Raw genomic sequence first — 17528 nt, forward strand, 5'->3', positions numbered from 1 at the left:
AAAACATCCATGCAGAAACTGGCCATTTTAGACGTTTCTCTAATGGCTGTAGAGAGGGTTGTTTGTGTGTCCTTTGGGAGTGTCATCAGTAGGTGAGGCCACACACAGTGTCAGTGAGTGAATCAGGGCTTTTACAGTGTAATGGCCTTTAAACAAGAGAGCCAGAGAGAGTTACTGACAGGGGACAATACAGCATGTCACATGACTCTTCTTTCTTCAGTGGAAAGACAGACATTTACACTAATGCATGTATACAGGACAGTGCTTCTGGCACAACAGAGCAATAATATTGCAAACCATCAGATCTGTGTGTGTGTGTGTGTGTGTGTGTGTGTGTGTGTGTGTGTGTGTGTGTGTGTGTGTACGCTGATGGATGAGTGTCTTCAGAGATAAATGGGTGCCTATTATTTGTGCCTTTTATAGGCAAACTCCCTGCTGACATCCGAATGGGAATAGCATGCAGTCCTGCACACGCACGCCCACACGCACAAACACACACACACACACTCACACACACTCACACACACTCACACACACTCACATAACGAGCTACAACTGAGGGGCCCTAGGCTGTGGCACATCTGTTGTAGAGGAGACATAAGGCATTCATGCCGGGACTCTCAAGATTCTGCACGTAATACCACACAAAGGAAGAAGGAAGGAATAGTGGTGGAGGGGTCTAATGACATTTTTACCTAAAAACGGATAAATTCATAGTTGCACAAACAGACACACTGGGACATTTTCTCTCAAATTGGCCCACTGCCCTTCAGATACCCTTTACAATACATACAGCTTTTAGTATTCTTGACTTCTAGTGCAGTGAGACAGAGGGCAAAAAGATGAAGACAGATTCATTGTGAACACAGAAAACCCTTTACATACACACAACAGGGAGTCACTACAGTCCACTACAGTCCAATATGTTTTCATTATAGGTAAGCTAATTTTGTATAAATACTGTCCATGATCAACTTATAAAACAAAATAAATCTGTATTGATTAGATTCCACGCATCAACATTATGATTCATTAATTCATGAATCATTAGCACGGTTAATAGTAGGAGAGGTTGTATTCTAGGGCTGCAACTAACAAACTAGTTCTATTACCGATAAATCCGGACATTATTTTCTCAAAACATACTCCAAAATTGCCCATCATAATCTAAGGTGGCGTCTTCAGACCCACAGATTTTTTACTTTACTATTATATGACGAACAAAAGCAGCAAATCTTCATATTTGAGGAGCTGGAACCAAAGAATGTTTGTCAGTTTTGCTTTAAAAATGCATTCATTCTCTGTTGATCGCCTAATTGTTAGCTGTATTATATTTGCAGGAATTGTAGTAGGAACAAGCAATTATAAGAATAGTAAGAGCTGGGAAGTGTTAGGGTAGGGTTGAATGTGGAAATTATTTTCCACCAAGCAGAATTGAAAAATAATATTTTTTGTGTAAAGATTTGAATAACGCCACACATTTTAACAGATGCTTGAAATGACTATTATTTGCTATCGATATTAAAAACCACTCCAGGTCAAGTGACAAATCACACACCGACAGGCAAGAGGAAAGCATACAGCGCTTCAGCATGTCTGTAAGCCTCCAGTACTTTAGCAGAGCAGGACATAATCTGAAGAGGTCTTTAGCCTTTTCTCATGAGAAGAGAGGCAATGAGAGCACACAGCCGTGGTGTTAGAGGGGATTCAGCTCTCTGTCTGCTACAATATGCCTGTCTAAAGCTCTCCAAACCAGGCTTAGCTTCCTGGCCCTGGCACCGCCTCCCTGCATCTCTGTGCCAGTGTCAACTTCAGCTCGGTACGGCGCCAGCCGCCAACGCCAGACTCAGTTTAGCTCATGGCAATGCCTGCTCTCTACCCGAACTGGGCTTCTTCTCTCCTCCCTACATTGCTTCCTTCCTTTCTTTGCTTGGGTGTCTTTCATTATTTTCTCTTCCTTTCTTCACTCATCTCTTTATTCTTTTTTAATTTTTTTTCTTGCTTGATTCAAATCTATTGTCCTCTTTGCTTAGAATTTTTCATTTTGCTCTCCTTTATTTACTAAATGTATTCAAATACATTATGAATGTACATGTAAGTGTGTTTTTGTTGGTTCAGATTGTCTGTTGTGTATGCAGAGGTGCTTTACCAAATCCTTCAACTATTAGTCCCCGCTCCATACTCACAGCTATACTAACTACTATAATATTTAAACCCACACACAGCTCAAAATCCCAACTAGCCTGGTGTATATCATATCCCCTGTAATAAATGAACCCCATCTAAAACAGAGCTTTGCCTTCCAAAGTCAATTTGAGAGCCAATTTTCAGACACAACCTTGGAGTGACTTTGGATCTGTGAGGGTAATTATATATGGTTCTGAGAGAAGTAGTCAAGTGTTGAAAACAGCAGCTCATGGTCTGGAGACTCTTGAGACAAAAGCTACAGAGGGATACTTGTCATGCAGAAGAGACACTTGCTTGGTTTAACAGGGAGCGGAGAGGCAGCCGAGTGAGAGAGAAATAGGTCTATATTCAAAAGAATAAGCAATTTATGGTAGATTGAAGTTTTCTGTTTAAGATTGCAGTTTCTGTTGAACTGGCTGTGACTTTGTATAAGTAATTTTCTTGTGGGCAATTGTACTGTAGAATCACATGGAGAATGCACTGTTGCCCCCAAGAGGCGATGTGAAAGATTCAAATGTGGAGAAGATGACTTCCTCTGGCCAAACTCACTGCAGCCACATAATGAGACAATATGGATAAATAGCAAATATAACATCCAGTTCCAACGTGGAAACCAGGGCAATGTCTCTCCCCCTGTATCTCTGTCTGATGCCAGTGGGTCTTGTGGGTGCAGCACTATCCACATATGGATAATAGAGAAAAACAAGTCCTTTGTCATCTTAGTGCTCCTAGGTACACCGCTCCGGGGGTCTTTGGGTGGGCGGCAGGATCCCAGCAGGGGGGCTCTGTCTGTCACCTCAGTTTAGGGATAGTCTCATGGCGGCTGACCCAAATCGTGCCCCTGGGGCAATGCCGGGCCCTTCCACAGGACTCCACCGCTGCAGATAATAGGCTCGTTTGGCAAAGTATCCAGACACTGGAACCAAAGCATCCCTGACAGCTGTCAACCGGGACAAACATCCTCCTGCATGACACGCAGACGTGCACAATACCAGGATGGTAGTGTGTGTCGTTACCATAGTACGTCTGTGTGTGTGTGTGTGTGTGTGTGTGTAGGGGCGTGCGTGCATGACTGCTTTTGAACACAGGTGTGAGAAAATGAGTGCACGTTCTTGTCTGTGTGGGTCCCTCTATTTTTTTTCTTGTTTTGGTACTGCCTATCCACAGCTCTGGTTAAACACCCTGGCATTTCCAGACAGTATTCAGGCGAGCCGACGCCATGTCAGGAGCAATTTGGCACATCGGCAGAAATATCTTCCTGTAGGGGAGCTGTCATGGAGGAGAAATCAAAGACACCTACATGACTAGCTGGGTTGCCTCCGAGCTGAAAGAAAAGCTTGGTGACATGACCTGATTTCAACCATTTTAAAGAAAACCACAGCAGAAGATGCACTGTAGTAGCTGCCTGCTGCTTTCCAATATGGAGTAATATCATTCTTACCTCAGGCACAGGGGTTGTGTATGTCATACTGCATATGCTATGCAGCTGAAGCAGTAGTTTTGTCAACGAGGATGGACTGTTATCTAAACCGGTGGCTCGGCAGGTCTATACAAGCAAGTTCAGCAGGCTGTCATGCTCTAGTGATGCTCGAGGTTCACGACCGCCAGGTGACCTTTGTTCCACATCATCACCTCTCTGACTGTCTATACTACACACACAGCACTCTTAATCCAACACAGTGAGTTAGCTAGCCAGTTCAGGCCGTCAACTCAAGCTGCACTGCTATAAACACATGATATGCCTTTCTTTCCATAATCACAAACACACCCTTCCAATTTGGCGGTCTATTGAAGTTTAAGAAAAATTTCCCAGCTTTATTTCTGCTCCATCAATGCTGCTGCTGCCTGCATGGGTATTGCTGCCTGCCTGTTCTGTAAGCCCCACCACCACCTGAGCATCCACCTGTAGGCTCCAGCTAGGGGGTTTTAAGTATTTGCTCATCACTTCCCAATATCTCGATGTACACATATCTAAGGAGAGGGATGAGGTCGGAGCGTAAATGTCTAAATGTAACTATGTTGTACTGCTGCAATAAACATTGCAGACAATACAAACATGGGTTGTCTGACTGGATGGTATACAGAACCGTTTTGCCATTTTGGCCACAACAAGGGGATATCCTGATTTCAAGAGATAAATAAAGGTTAAATGAAAATAGAATCAAAAAACAACAAAACAAACATCTTTGGTTTGGTTTCTTCCGTTTGGCTAGTCTGCACTGTAAATATAATCCACTTCACTGCTTGACCTCATATGACAACCCATTCATTCCAGTGAATGCTGTTCACCAGCACACGCCGAGGATGGGATAAATAATCCATATCACTGTGTGTTGTAGGTCTCGTGCAATATCAGTACACTGCTGTCATAATTGCAATTCCCACTGTGGCAGTATTGGTATTTCCTTTCTTACCTGCAGACTTTCAATCTCTGAAATGTTCGCCATTTTATTGCTGTGTATCATTTAGCTATTGGCACTCGTGTTCATACTGTGGTGCGTGTTTTTACAAGGATCCGACTGTGGTACTTTATACAACATTGTTTATAAAACTCTCATCTGAAAGCACTCATTATGTGGGTTTGTTTCCTGCTTTTTGAAAAGAATTAGCCTGATGAGAAGTATTTCCTCTAAGACTTACACAGTATCATGAGATATTGTAGACCGTTTTCTGCAGTATATCACACTTCACAGAACAGCCTCAATTTTCCATAGCATTGCTTCACTGAAAGCCATTTGCACTTAATACAAAATAGCACAACACATTTATAAATAATACAATATTGACTTAATCCTCCTTATGCACTCAAAAAGACAACTGATTTGCTAACAGTAAAGGTCTGTTGTTCAGCTTCCAATTCAAAAGCTCAGAAAGGCATCTCCCCACTGCGAGGGATTATAACTGCATAAGTGGGAAAGAGGGAGCTGAAAAAGAACAACAGTGCTCAACAAACCTTCCCCGGGTAAGTGAAGTTCAAAAACTAGGAACCTAATAAACAAGTAACACCCGACAATAAATCCAAAGCCCCAGAGGAAAATGAAATGAAAAACTGCTTGCTGCCGCCCACGAGCCTCTGAGCAGAGCAGTGGAGGTGAGGATCAATTCCGCTACCACACCGAGTCTTTCAGGACACAGAGCTGACTCTGGTCCTTACAGGCTAATTACAGCTGACTACAGCTTGTGTCTGTCGAGATGCATGTGTGGGCATGTGTGACTTTATCAGAGTGTGTGACTATTTCTGTATGTGTGTGTTCTCAGGCTCATATATGTGTGATGTTCTTTGATTGTCTCCATGTTGGATGACGACATTTACACCTTTCGGCCAGAAGAAGTCTGAGTGTGTGTTGTGTGTATCTAATTTCCTCAGCAGTTACACCTTTCAAGGTTCAGGTATGTAAGCATGTTTTCTGAATCTGAGTATCAGTCTAAAGGTATTTTCTTCTGAGCAAGAACAAGTGCTGGTGGTTGACAGAGAACTTGAGAAACTGTCACACCTTCATACATTCCTGCATGTATTTCTCCTCCAGTTCCTGCATCTTTTCAACAAAGGGTTATCAAGTCCACTAGACCACATTTGGAACCATCCACGTCCTTGCACTAACTTGCAAAATGAAACATCAGTTTAGTTGAATGTGTTACAGAAATGGAAGCAGCTGTTCACAAACATTGTTGGCTAGAGATTCAAGCCCTCAAATGTCATAGGAGCAAGCATTAAATTACCTGGGAGCAATCACTTTCGTTTTAAAGATGGGGCTCAGGATTGGGTATTCAAACTCAGTCAGGGTCCATTTGATTAGATAACAAAACAGATCAAGATGATGCACAGTACTTTAACTGGGCTGTCTGTTTTGCCACCAGAGGGCAGTATCTGGGTTATAACACCTTTATGACACAATGAAGCCTTTAGAGAGGAGACTGGGTTTATTTTCATGATATGTCATAGTATTTCTGGTGTTGCTTCTACAGGTACATTCAGGTCTCAATACATTACATTGTTGAAATGAACAGGAAGGACCTTTTGTGACTCACACCTGGTTGAAATTAACCTAGAGTCTGTCTAATAAGGTACCCAAACTGTGCTACTTTACACATTAGCACAATCTGAAGAAGTATGAATGGTTTGATGGTTTTATTTTCTCTGGCTATTTTCTCCGCCTCCACCTACAGAAAATGAAACTTTATCATACTGTCCTGCACAAATCAAATGGGGGTCCAGACAGACAATGAATCATACTAAGTTGGAAAGATGCACAGCAAATATAGCATAAATGTCCACAATGCGTGAGGTGAATGCATTACACTGAAAGATGATGGCGAGAGACGGCCAACCAGACAAAACAGTCTTCAATCTATGCCAAAAGAGGCTACATTCACTCACAAACACATACAAACGCAGACACACACTTAGACACACACGCACACACACAGCACAGACAAACAGAGTAATTAGTCTTTGATTTCCCCCGGCAGTGTTCTGGTACCAGGGGGCAGCTGCTGGGACCCTGCTTTAGCCGTGGCTAATTTCACTCACGGCTTGATCTCGACCCAGCGCAGGTGCCCACTTGGCACCCGACTGCCGTTGCCATGGCAATGCCAACTTCAGGGGCCAAGAAAATGCCAATTGTCCAAGGAGCTCGACCACAGGAGCCATGGATGTGGTACTCATTATTAACGGGCAGATATGGACACTTCCATATCTCAATAAAGCTTTCCCTTTCTTTCTCCTTCCTATAGTGTATGTTTTTTGAGTTTTTCTTTCATGAAATGCTGTTTCTGTTTTTCTGAGGCAGCTATCCATTCCCAAAAACAAGCTATGTACTGTGAAGCAGATAGTATACAGACAATAGCGCAGACTGCTTTAACTTGGGCTTGAGTGCCCCTTTGTGGTTCACAAGTGCAACTGCAATGTGTGGCTGCAGGACCACACCTACATGCACCCCCTGTAAAACACACTACACTGAACTGCTGATTCATGTACTTCTGCTGTAACAAGCTTTTTCCCTTAATCACCCCAGAGGATTCACCTTTCAGCCCTGCGCTCATTAAGCCCATGGGACACGCTTGCTTATTTGTTATCAAGCTCCCTTTAGATGAAATATCTAGATGGCAACTTGCACAGTAAGTAAGCTAACAAGCTGGATGAGGCTCAATCAAGAGTTAAGAGTTAGTGATGTTTAAAGTGAGGGGGGGACAAACAGTGCAGAACAGGATTGGGTGGGCAGTCACAACCATAAACAATGTCCTCTTCTCCCGACTAGATACATGAACACTGTGAATAAATTCGACTTATGAGTCTGAAACTTCCAATTCTATACACATATTCAAAGAACTTAATTACAGGAATTAAGCTTGCTTCTACATCAGACAACGAGTTTGTCTTGCGCAACAACAACAGTTCTGAAGTTTTATATACCATTTGAATTGCTAATGAAATAGCCCAATTTCTCTATAATGACCATTAAAGTTTCATCTAATTGGCCATATCACACCCATTTCATTCCTTTATAAATTTCAACAGACCCATATTGTGAATTTCTTACCTAAGGCCATCTTCTAACCAGGAGTCATTTTAATTGCCACATTGCCATCTGGTGTATGGATGAAGTGTCTGTATCACAGCCATTTCAAAGCTATCAGTAGAATTTTTTTCACACAAAAGTCTAACATAAGGGCCCTGAGCTAGATGAAAGTTTACACCTCCTTCCTAAACACTCTGAGGTTGTGTTATTTGGCTAGGAGCTTCAGCCCAGTTAGTCTCATTCGACATTATGTATCATCAGTGTGTCTAAAGCTGGCCACATAAAAACAGACTGCATTATTTACTATCCTCTGTAAAAAATAAAATAAAAAGTTGTATGTTTCTTGGTGTTAGATTTATGTTGCTGTACTAAGAAATAAATATTGAGGGTTAAATAGTCAGTTAGGATCTGAGTGCACCATTAGTAGTAGTAGTAGTAGTATGAGTATAGTATTAGTCTATAGTATCCTCATTGTTATGATTATTGGTTTATTTTGTTTTTTAAATCCTTTACTCTAACACTTATTTGCTATTGAATTTCGGCAATATACACCATATATGAAATATTTTTTAAATCCACTGCTTCTTCTACACCTAAAAATGCTGACATAATTTGGAGTCAGACATTACCATTGCACAATGATGTTGTCAACAAAGCTTTTTGTTTGGTATTAGACATCCTGAGAAGAGGTCACAGACAGCCATTTGTATAAAAACATATTGGCAGTCATAATTGATTTAAGAATACACCCTATAGATCTAGATTAATATTGTCAAGCAACATCATTTTATTTAATCCTGACAGATTTTTTTTAAATAGCTATTCCTCTGCTAAACCACAACTTCACACTTCAGTCCAGTTGGTGGCAGTAGTGCACAAAAAGCTGGTATGACTACTGCCAATAAACATCAATGAAAATATATAGACTATAACACAAACATACCTTACACTTCACTTGTAACACATATAATACTCTAAGTAGTGTCAGGACATTGTGGACAGACAAGATGGAACTAAAGGGTCATGTGTTTCTGCTCTCCCTCTCTAAATTCAGATTTTTAGCCTACTCAGATAAACAGTTATCACCAACTTGTGTCACCTGAGTTGTATGTTTGTCCTAGTTGTCCTTACCCAAATCCTAATTTCATTACAATTTTCTTTATAAGGGAAAAAATGTAGCCATAGAGCTCAACTTCACACTCAAACCAAACTTGGAACAGCAAGAGGGACATTTGTGCAACACAAGACCAAAAGTAAAACTAACCAACTGTATAAATATACTCTCATATTTCACATGCATGTCAAATAGAAGTTAGATAGATAATCAATGTGAAGATCTGTGGAACAGGGACAGACAGGCTGCAGCATGCATCTCTATGACTGCATATGAATCACAGCGTGATAATCTGACTGCTGAACCTGAGCCAGACATCTCACATACCACACACACAAAACACACACACACACACACACACACACACACGGCTTGGGTGCTCCCAACGGTAGATGCACCGAAACTTGCAAAGTGACAACAGTAGTTTCTACATTAACTCCCCTCTGCTCTGTTTTCTCTCTATATCACTGCAGTGAAATCATTCATTTACACTTGAATGTGACAGAAATCGATACAGCAAAAACACCAACAGTGGATATCAGCCCACAGTAAATATAAAGTAAGGAGTATCAGTGTGGTGTGGTCTGAAATACAGAAAATGTACACAGAAATATTTCTCTTGAAAGAAAAGGAGCGAAACAGAGACAAAGTGATCTATAAGGAAGAAATTAGTTTAAAATTAAGATATGAAATCCTTATCGTAGGATGGAAACAAATTGTATTACACTTTGAATATACTGAATGGTCCAATACAGAAGTTCTTCAGCATTGATAACAACCTACAAACTCATTAATTAGCTGTTGGCTGTTTTGGATATTGTTACATTGAAACTAATAACCTATCAGGTACACAGGTAGGGTAATTGCAGAGGAAGAAAATATGAAAATGGCATGTTTTTTGTCTATGGGCTGCAAAACTTTGTATGCAGTTTATCTGCAGCTGCACATTGACACTACATAACAATGTTTATTGAGTGTGCAGATTTTGTGTTTGTAGAAATTTGGCACGCTGCTTTTTAAGAGAGCAGAAAAAAGGAAAGACAGGAAGCTGAAGAACACAGGTGCAGGACGTCGTGGCACAACAGTAGCGCATCTGACTTTAGATCAGAAGGTTGCATGTTTAAATCACATTGGGGTCATTGGTTTTCAAGATGAAACAGGACAGCACTCACTCCACTGATGTACCCTGTCAAACCTGTGTCTCCAGCTGAATCTACCCAGACTCTGTAGTTCACATGTGAGGAGATAAATCTGATTACATGTGGCTCATTGGCTTAAATGAGACAAATGTTGTTGTTCCACCTTATTAAAGCTAAAGGGATTCTTTGCTTTATGTTAAGTGATATATAAACTTTGTTTGAAAGTGTTACCATCTGGCATACAAAATGTACAACAACATAAAAGAGAAAACCTAATTAGGTTTTTATAATGTGATAGTATGAAGACAGCACATTTTATTTATGACATTTCCAAAGGCAGTATACAAACATCTGTCTAGGCCCAGCACAGCCCAGGATGCCTGTGGAACTACTATATCCATCAGAAGAAGAACAGCGTTGTCATTCATGGGTTAAAATGAACAGGTCTGGTTAACTGTGTTCCTTCCTGTTAGTAGAGTAAAACAGGGACGGAGGCAGTAGCTGATACAGAGAACTGGACAGACTGGATTTTCTACTAACAAATACACACACACACACACACACACACACACACACACACACACACACACACACACACACACACACACACACACACACACACAAAGAAGAAAGCACCCATGCACCCACTGACACAAAAAGAAGTGTGTACACACTATTCCACTGGTGTAAAGTTCATTGTCCTAGCCCAAATCCTGCTGATCTATGCACTCTGTGTCATTTACAACATCTACCAACAGAGATGTAATACAGTAGTCAGTCTTGTGACCGTACTATCAATGTTTATTTTTGGGGCTGTGAAGGGTTTGACAGTACACAGGTATAAAGTACAATGTAACCTGACCTGCAACCTGAGAATATTACTATAAAACTATACTGATGAGACTGATATAAAAAGAATCAAACATGAAATAAATCATCCAAAATGTTGGACTGTCGCAGTAATTGTGTTTGTTAATTGTTAATAAAAATATTGTCATGTTAATGAAATGTCATCAGTGAGATGTAAAGAGCCCACACAAACACCAGGGGGAGCATATATTCACAGAACCAGAACAAATTAAAGATAATGAAAAGGAGAAAATATATATGTGCCAAGAAATCAATTAGTTTGCAGCTGTCAAAAACACAGGCTCTTTTAACTTTCTTTCTTTCTTTTTCTTTCTTTCTTTCTTTCTTTCCTTCAGGAGATAGAAGAGGAGAGGAAAGGAGAGCAGAGGGAGAAAGGAGTGTTGCAGACAGCAGGTGCAAAACAGCTGCTCTCACCCCTGATCCCACCTGATGCGTTACCATGGCACCTACCACACAATCATTATGGTGTGTAGCCACACATGCACACATATTTTTCTTCTCTCTCAAAGTTTCTCATTCATGCTCAAATGCACACACAAAACCAAAAAGGCATATGCACATCAAACAGACTATACAGAGCCACTCGCTGAACTTCTTCAAACCTTAGATGTCAAATGTGGGAAATGCACTTCTTAATATGAAACGGCTATACAAGAAACACAGTGTTCTTGAGAAGGACAGACACGTTTCACAAGATAGCAGTGGCTCCAAGACATCAGATATCCTGAGAAAATCTGCTAACAGATAGAAATCAAAGATAACACTTTCAACTGAAATTCACGTTTCATCAGGATTAAGAGGAAAATTTTACGATGGGCCTGCTGGCTTTAAGCTTAGATATCTCTGAAGTGATTACAACACCAGATAAATCAATCATGTCATCACTACACCAGGATACACTACAGTCAGTAATAGTGGATGACTATGATTGTTGTATTACAAAAGTTCTGTCTGTTGATACTTTAAATTCAATGTGTTTATTCATTTTAAGAATTTCACTGCTGAGTAACTTCTAGCAAACAGTTATTTCATTCAACAATTTAAATGAACTAAAAGCTAGTTGAAAAATCATTTAAACCACTCACAAAGACACAAAGAGGCGGTTATGGCTCACTAACTGGCCCCACATTAAAGCCAAACAGCTAGTGACTCAGGTGTAGTCAGCACTCTTCCCATGGGAAGGAAGAGGTGGGATTGTGGGTAATTATTTACAGTTGGTCTGGTGGGTGGGGTGGGTAGTATGATATCATCCTGCTTCTGACATAGATTCGACCTTACACTCATATGAAAGAAATGGAGTACTGCCAGTAGGTTGAAATTATTCAGCAGAAAACATGGTGCTGTGCAGTAGTCTACTGTTTTGTAATGTTTTAGTAATGAGACAGTAAAAGCAGACAGGTGTAATCATAAGCACATGTTAGTGAAACTCTTTGTAGTACTGCCAAAGCTTTACGCACAAAGTTTCAGAGTACAGACACAACCAAAGCTATTTTTGCACAAGTAAAGGCTGAATGGAAATGAGAAGAGGTGGTAAAACAGGAAATGGCAGTTTGTGAACATAAACAAATAAATAAAATACCAAATTACATCTTTCAGTTTGCTCTCAGTTTCACTCACACTTTTACTCACCCTATCTTTGTCATCCACCACATCACACAGCATGTCATCCTGGTCCAAAATGCCTCCATCTCCATGTTCCAATCTGTGGACCTGGACCCAGTAGCTGGGGTCCTGGAAGAAAAAGAAAAAAGAGAGGGAGTATTAGCTCTGTAAAGAGATCAGCTTTATTTGCACCATATAGACTTGGGATTTGACGCCTTATGTAAGAAAAGCCATGCAACATATTCCTGTGGAACTGCCAGGGCAAAGGAATTAGCAGCTTGTGTCTCCTTAGGAATCAGCTGATCTAATCACCATGTGGTTCATATAATGATCCAGTCAGCAGGCACACAGGGGCTCTGACATGGTTATGGATTGACATCATGGTAGCAGTTATGAAATATTTTAATCCGCTGCTGGATGGCCTGCAAAATAAGCATATGGCTCAAACCTTTCTCCGAGTGGAAGTAGAAAAGAGAGTAAGTGTGACACAGGCACAACAGGATGTGTCATATTCATCAGTTCTTATTGTTACATTCAGTGCATAAAAGGTGACAACACTCCTGTTCAGTTCCAAAATGGCCAGTGACTTTTTTGCATCAGCATCTGAATATCATCCATGCATACATTATACATTCAGGTACTACTGCAAGTAGTCTAGATAAAGTCAGCATCAGCTCTGAACATCATTTAAAGTGCAATCAATCCAATATGGCCCTTTAGAAGGGAAACAAATAACTTTTCTCAAACTATGATGAAATGCTGTATGTTTATAAGAGTTGGTGCTTTGTAATGATCACAGCTAGTGTACAGTATGTAATGTGACACATGGACTAAAGTACAGTTCATCAATAGTTTCAGAAGTGTAAGTACGAAATGTCCATATGCCCTATAAAGAGATAAATACATATGCAGTACAGAATACTGCTTTCCATAGCACTGCACCAGTTTATTTATAGGACACACACGTAAATGTCTCATTTATATATTATACACGCCTTCAAATGCAGGTATTAATAGCCACAGTACAGAAGCAGGGAAGTTGGGAAAAAGTGGTTTAAAGTTTTCAGGTTGGCTGGAAAGGTGTTAGACAGAAACGTAATACATACTTTTTGGGTTTTTAAAAAAAAAAAAGATTCCCAACATACTGTAATGCTTTTGTGAATTTCAGCTTGTAATTTAAAAAAAATTACTTTCTATAATCCTAGTGTCTGTTGACTATTAGCATTCATACTGAAATCAGCACAATAAATGCACTTCGATACATGATTTAAAGGTCACCTGACCACACAAAATCACATAAATTACACTAGTCAAAAGCTTAGAATGGCAGTCACTGATACTCTGCTCAGCTAGTTAGGTTTTGAAAGAGTTTAGCTGGGTTTCTTCCCTCATGATTGGACTAATGCCTCATTTGGATATGTGTAATAACTAACTTAATTACACAGATGTGGGTTCATCAAAATGGACATTTGTCATTCACAGATAATTGCTAGAGAGAGTAAATGTAGTTTTAGCTGTAGCTCAGGCCAGCTGTAGCCGTCTTATGTCTGTCTATTTGGTTTCTTTGTGGTACAGTTAGACAGAGGGTCTTCTGGTCCAGAGTACCAAACCAGTAGTTACTGCACATCTGGCCTTGTTTTCAGCTCCGTTTTGTAGTTACTGCAAATTTAAGTGGTTTTCACAAAAATTCTACATGTCTATGGCATATTATTTTTCAAGTCATTATTATTAAAATAATTCAAGTTACCAAATATGTAGTTTACTGCATTTTGTAAAGGAAACTAGTCAAGCAGCTTCATATATAGTATCAACGTTGGGCATTCTGTAAATATTGTATATACTGTAAACAGAACATTTTTGAAGATTCCATGTGTGGTTTGGATGTTTGGTATTCAATAATAAAAACATTAAAATGAATAATGGCTTCTCTCCATTTGTCCTCTTCCTCCCTGCTCTCCCTCACTTTGGCTTTGCCCAGCTCAGCCTACAAGCACTGAGGCATGATGGACCAGTCAGAGAGGAGGCTAAATAGAAAGCAGTCAGCTCAGTGACTGTCCCTCCTTCACCATGTTAGGAAAGAATCTCCTTACTCCTTTGTCTGTATTTTGTTCTCACTCTATTTCCCTCCCTCTGTCTCTTTTCCTCCAAAACTGAGCTGTCTTTTTTCGGGTCTGTGGTTAAATGCCTTCATGCATGGCTCTGTTGTACTGAACTCCAGTGCGGTTCACCAGGAAAACTGGTCCAAATCATGAGGGGAATAACTGTGTGGTATTTTCCTTCCTTCTGAGGTTATTAGGAGGGAAAAGATGGCAAGTTTATCAGGGACGTTCCCAAAAGGCAATACAAGAAATCGGAAGCATGAAGAAAGATACAGAGTTAATGCGTGTATAGTAAAAATCTATACAGGGTTGTTTTGATTTGAAAGCCTAGCTTGAAACCAGTCCAATCTGGGAGAAAAGAAAAACAGTTCAAACTACACTACAATACCACTACAAAACACACTGAAAACCCAAAAGAAGAAAGACACTGTAAAAATTAACCATCTCATTAACCATCTCTGGAAGTCATTACAAAACACACACTGACCCTCAGCTTTAAACAAGGAAAAAAATATTTAAATGTTCAAATTTTGACACAGTCCATGTCTGTCGGCATGATCCTCATCCAGACTTGTTCATCGGATGGATTATAGGGAACAAATATGATTCTGAGAAAAGCTTAGCCACATAACTTAATCCCAGAAATGCACTTGGGATGGAAGAAAAGCATTCGAGGCTTGACAAACGGTGTTTTGATGTGACTTGGTTCAAATGATGTAGGAGCCTTACATCAGTGGTGCTTTGCCTCAGCAAGCCAAAAATCATGCTTAAGATTTCTCAGTTTAAGAACTCAAGAGTATTAGCACAGAATTTATCACTAACAGGGATTAGGTTGGAATTTGTGTTTTGGGGGTCATTTCTGAATGCTTTGGTAACAATACCGAAGTCTAGGGGTGCCTGGATAGCGCACCTGGTAGAGCCAGAAAACAAGAGCTGTTCATTGCCTCAGAATGAACCATTTTTATCTACAGTGGGATTACACTGTAGAAGCGTGGCAGTTCACCATGGCGGCCTCAAAGGATAAACGCTTCCTTGCCCATTGATGCCGCCATGTTGAACTGCCATGCTTCTACAGTAGCCCACAACAGACAAAGAAACAGATTTTTGGGAGTTTTCTCTTCTATCCTAAAGACCTGTGCTAGGACATGTCTTTTAATGTTGTATTCATCCTTAAAATATGGTTTTCCTTCCCAGTAATGGGTGATAATCTCATTGGTTCCATATCATATTGTCACATAGCATGATCTTGATTAAATTATAGCAGAGAACGGGCGCCCGGTTAGTTCAGTTGGTAGAGCTGGTGACCCATGTACCAAGGCTGACTCCTTGCTGCAGGGGCCCAGGGTTCAAATCCAACCTATGGCTCTTTGATGTGTGTCATCCCCCCCTCTCTCTGCCCCCTTTCCTGTCTACCTTCAGCTGTCTCTATCAATTAAAAAGGCAATAAGTAAAAAAGCCCCAAAAACTGTATTTAAAAAAACATTATAGTGGAGAACAAATAATAATATTTAGTACATGCTTGCCAACAAATTCTATGAGTTTGGCAGCAGTTTAGGTGCCACCTGAAGTGTGCATAAGCAAATGAACTTTCATCACATGTACCACATTTGAACACATATGTGCTTAATCAAATGTTCAACTGATGTATGGAAACCAGTACAAATGGATTGAAGAGAAACAGAGAATGAGCAGATCCTCAAAGACAAAGAGTGCATTGTGACAAAGTCATTTGTATTACTGTAGTGCATAGTAACAGAGGGTAGGGAGGACTGCTTGGAACAGCTGATAAGGTGTTAGCACACTCAGCAGTCAACCTCACATGGTTTCATGCACTGACAAAACCAAGAGGACCCAATTCATCTGCCCTGCTGCTGATAGGTGATACTTCTCTGGGCTGCTGTCAGTGGAAAAGACAATTTCCCAAATGGAATCAGTGTCATATTATCTTCAAGCATCCGAAAAGATATTGCTATACTCTCATCTTGTTAAGCCCTTCCAGAAACAGACTGAGATCGACACTGTTTCAGTCTTGGGGTCATTTTTACCATGGAAACGTCATGTGCGTCAGAGGAACAAAGCCCACATCAGATCTACACACCATGTCAATGTTGTTCTCAAGTGCAACCGAGTGTCTGTGTCTGAAAAGAAAGGGCTTTCCATTCCCAGACCACACAAACACCCCATCACTATTTAAGTCCTAAGAGTAACTCTGTACTTAACTATTTTTAGAACAGAGACAATGGGCCAGCACTGCATTATTTCATTAACAAAGGGACAAAAACCACAGAAACAAAACACATCTGACGAGTACAGCTTTGATGGACAATCTGACATGTATGTGAGGGGCTGGACGAAACGCTGAGTGAGATGTGTGAGAAATGTGAGAACAGCACATATCTGTCCACCTTACTGCAAACAGGAAGAAGGATTAGTGATGTGTAGAAACCAGTGCAACCTGTCTTACATCAATGTCGTGAAGTGTAACATTTAATTCCACTTGAAGCAACATTCTCTGGTCAGGTAGTGTTTGAAAGGTCAACCACACAGCTCCTGAACAACAGCAACTGAAGCACTCCACAGTCCTCACTATCGAACTAGATTTTCAATGCACACTTTCTTTATTTTCTTTCATTTCTTTCTTTTCACTGATGTGTTATATGGCATAACAACATACTGCAAGTACTTGTGAACTTTATAAGCAAGTGTGATTATAATTAAAGGGTTACCTATCTAAAACAAATCATTCAGTTTAGTGGATTCATTCAGTTCAATCATCAGTTTAGGTGTATGTTATATTGAGAATTCACCACTTTACCTTGCCGTAGGACAGACCTTTCCTATTGGAAACTGACACCTTATATCCTTTTCTCCAAAGCCACCAGACTTATTTGACAAAACAGTAATCTTACATTGCAGAACACGTGATTATTTATTTATTTTGAAACTAACTAACCGATCAAGGCAGGGGTGGCCCCGAAACTCTTGTTTTCTATCAGAT

The 17528-nt window shown here is 40.3% G+C and overlaps 1 protein-coding gene across 5 annotated transcripts in view; it reads right to left on the reverse strand.

Annotated features, from left to right (window-relative positions):
• The window catches only part of LOC127369479 (partitioning defective 3 homolog), a 333391-nt gene that overhangs the window by 281012 nt on the left and 34851 nt on the right, over nt 1-17528 (reverse strand). For all 5 annotated transcript variants that reach the window (XM_051410908.1, XM_051410907.1, XM_051410906.1 and 2 more), the window contains exon 2: nt 12459-12560. In XM_051410908.1, the coding sequence (XP_051266868.1) occupies nt 12459-12560 (102 nt within the window). The remainder of the gene's footprint in view (nt 1-12458; nt 12561-17528) is intronic.

Source organism: Dicentrarchus labrax, unplaced genomic scaffold (genome assembly GCF_905237075.1).
Source record: "Dicentrarchus labrax unplaced genomic scaffold, dlabrax2021, whole genome shotgun sequence".
NCBI lineage: Eukaryota > Metazoa > Chordata > Actinopteri > Moronidae > Dicentrarchus > Dicentrarchus labrax.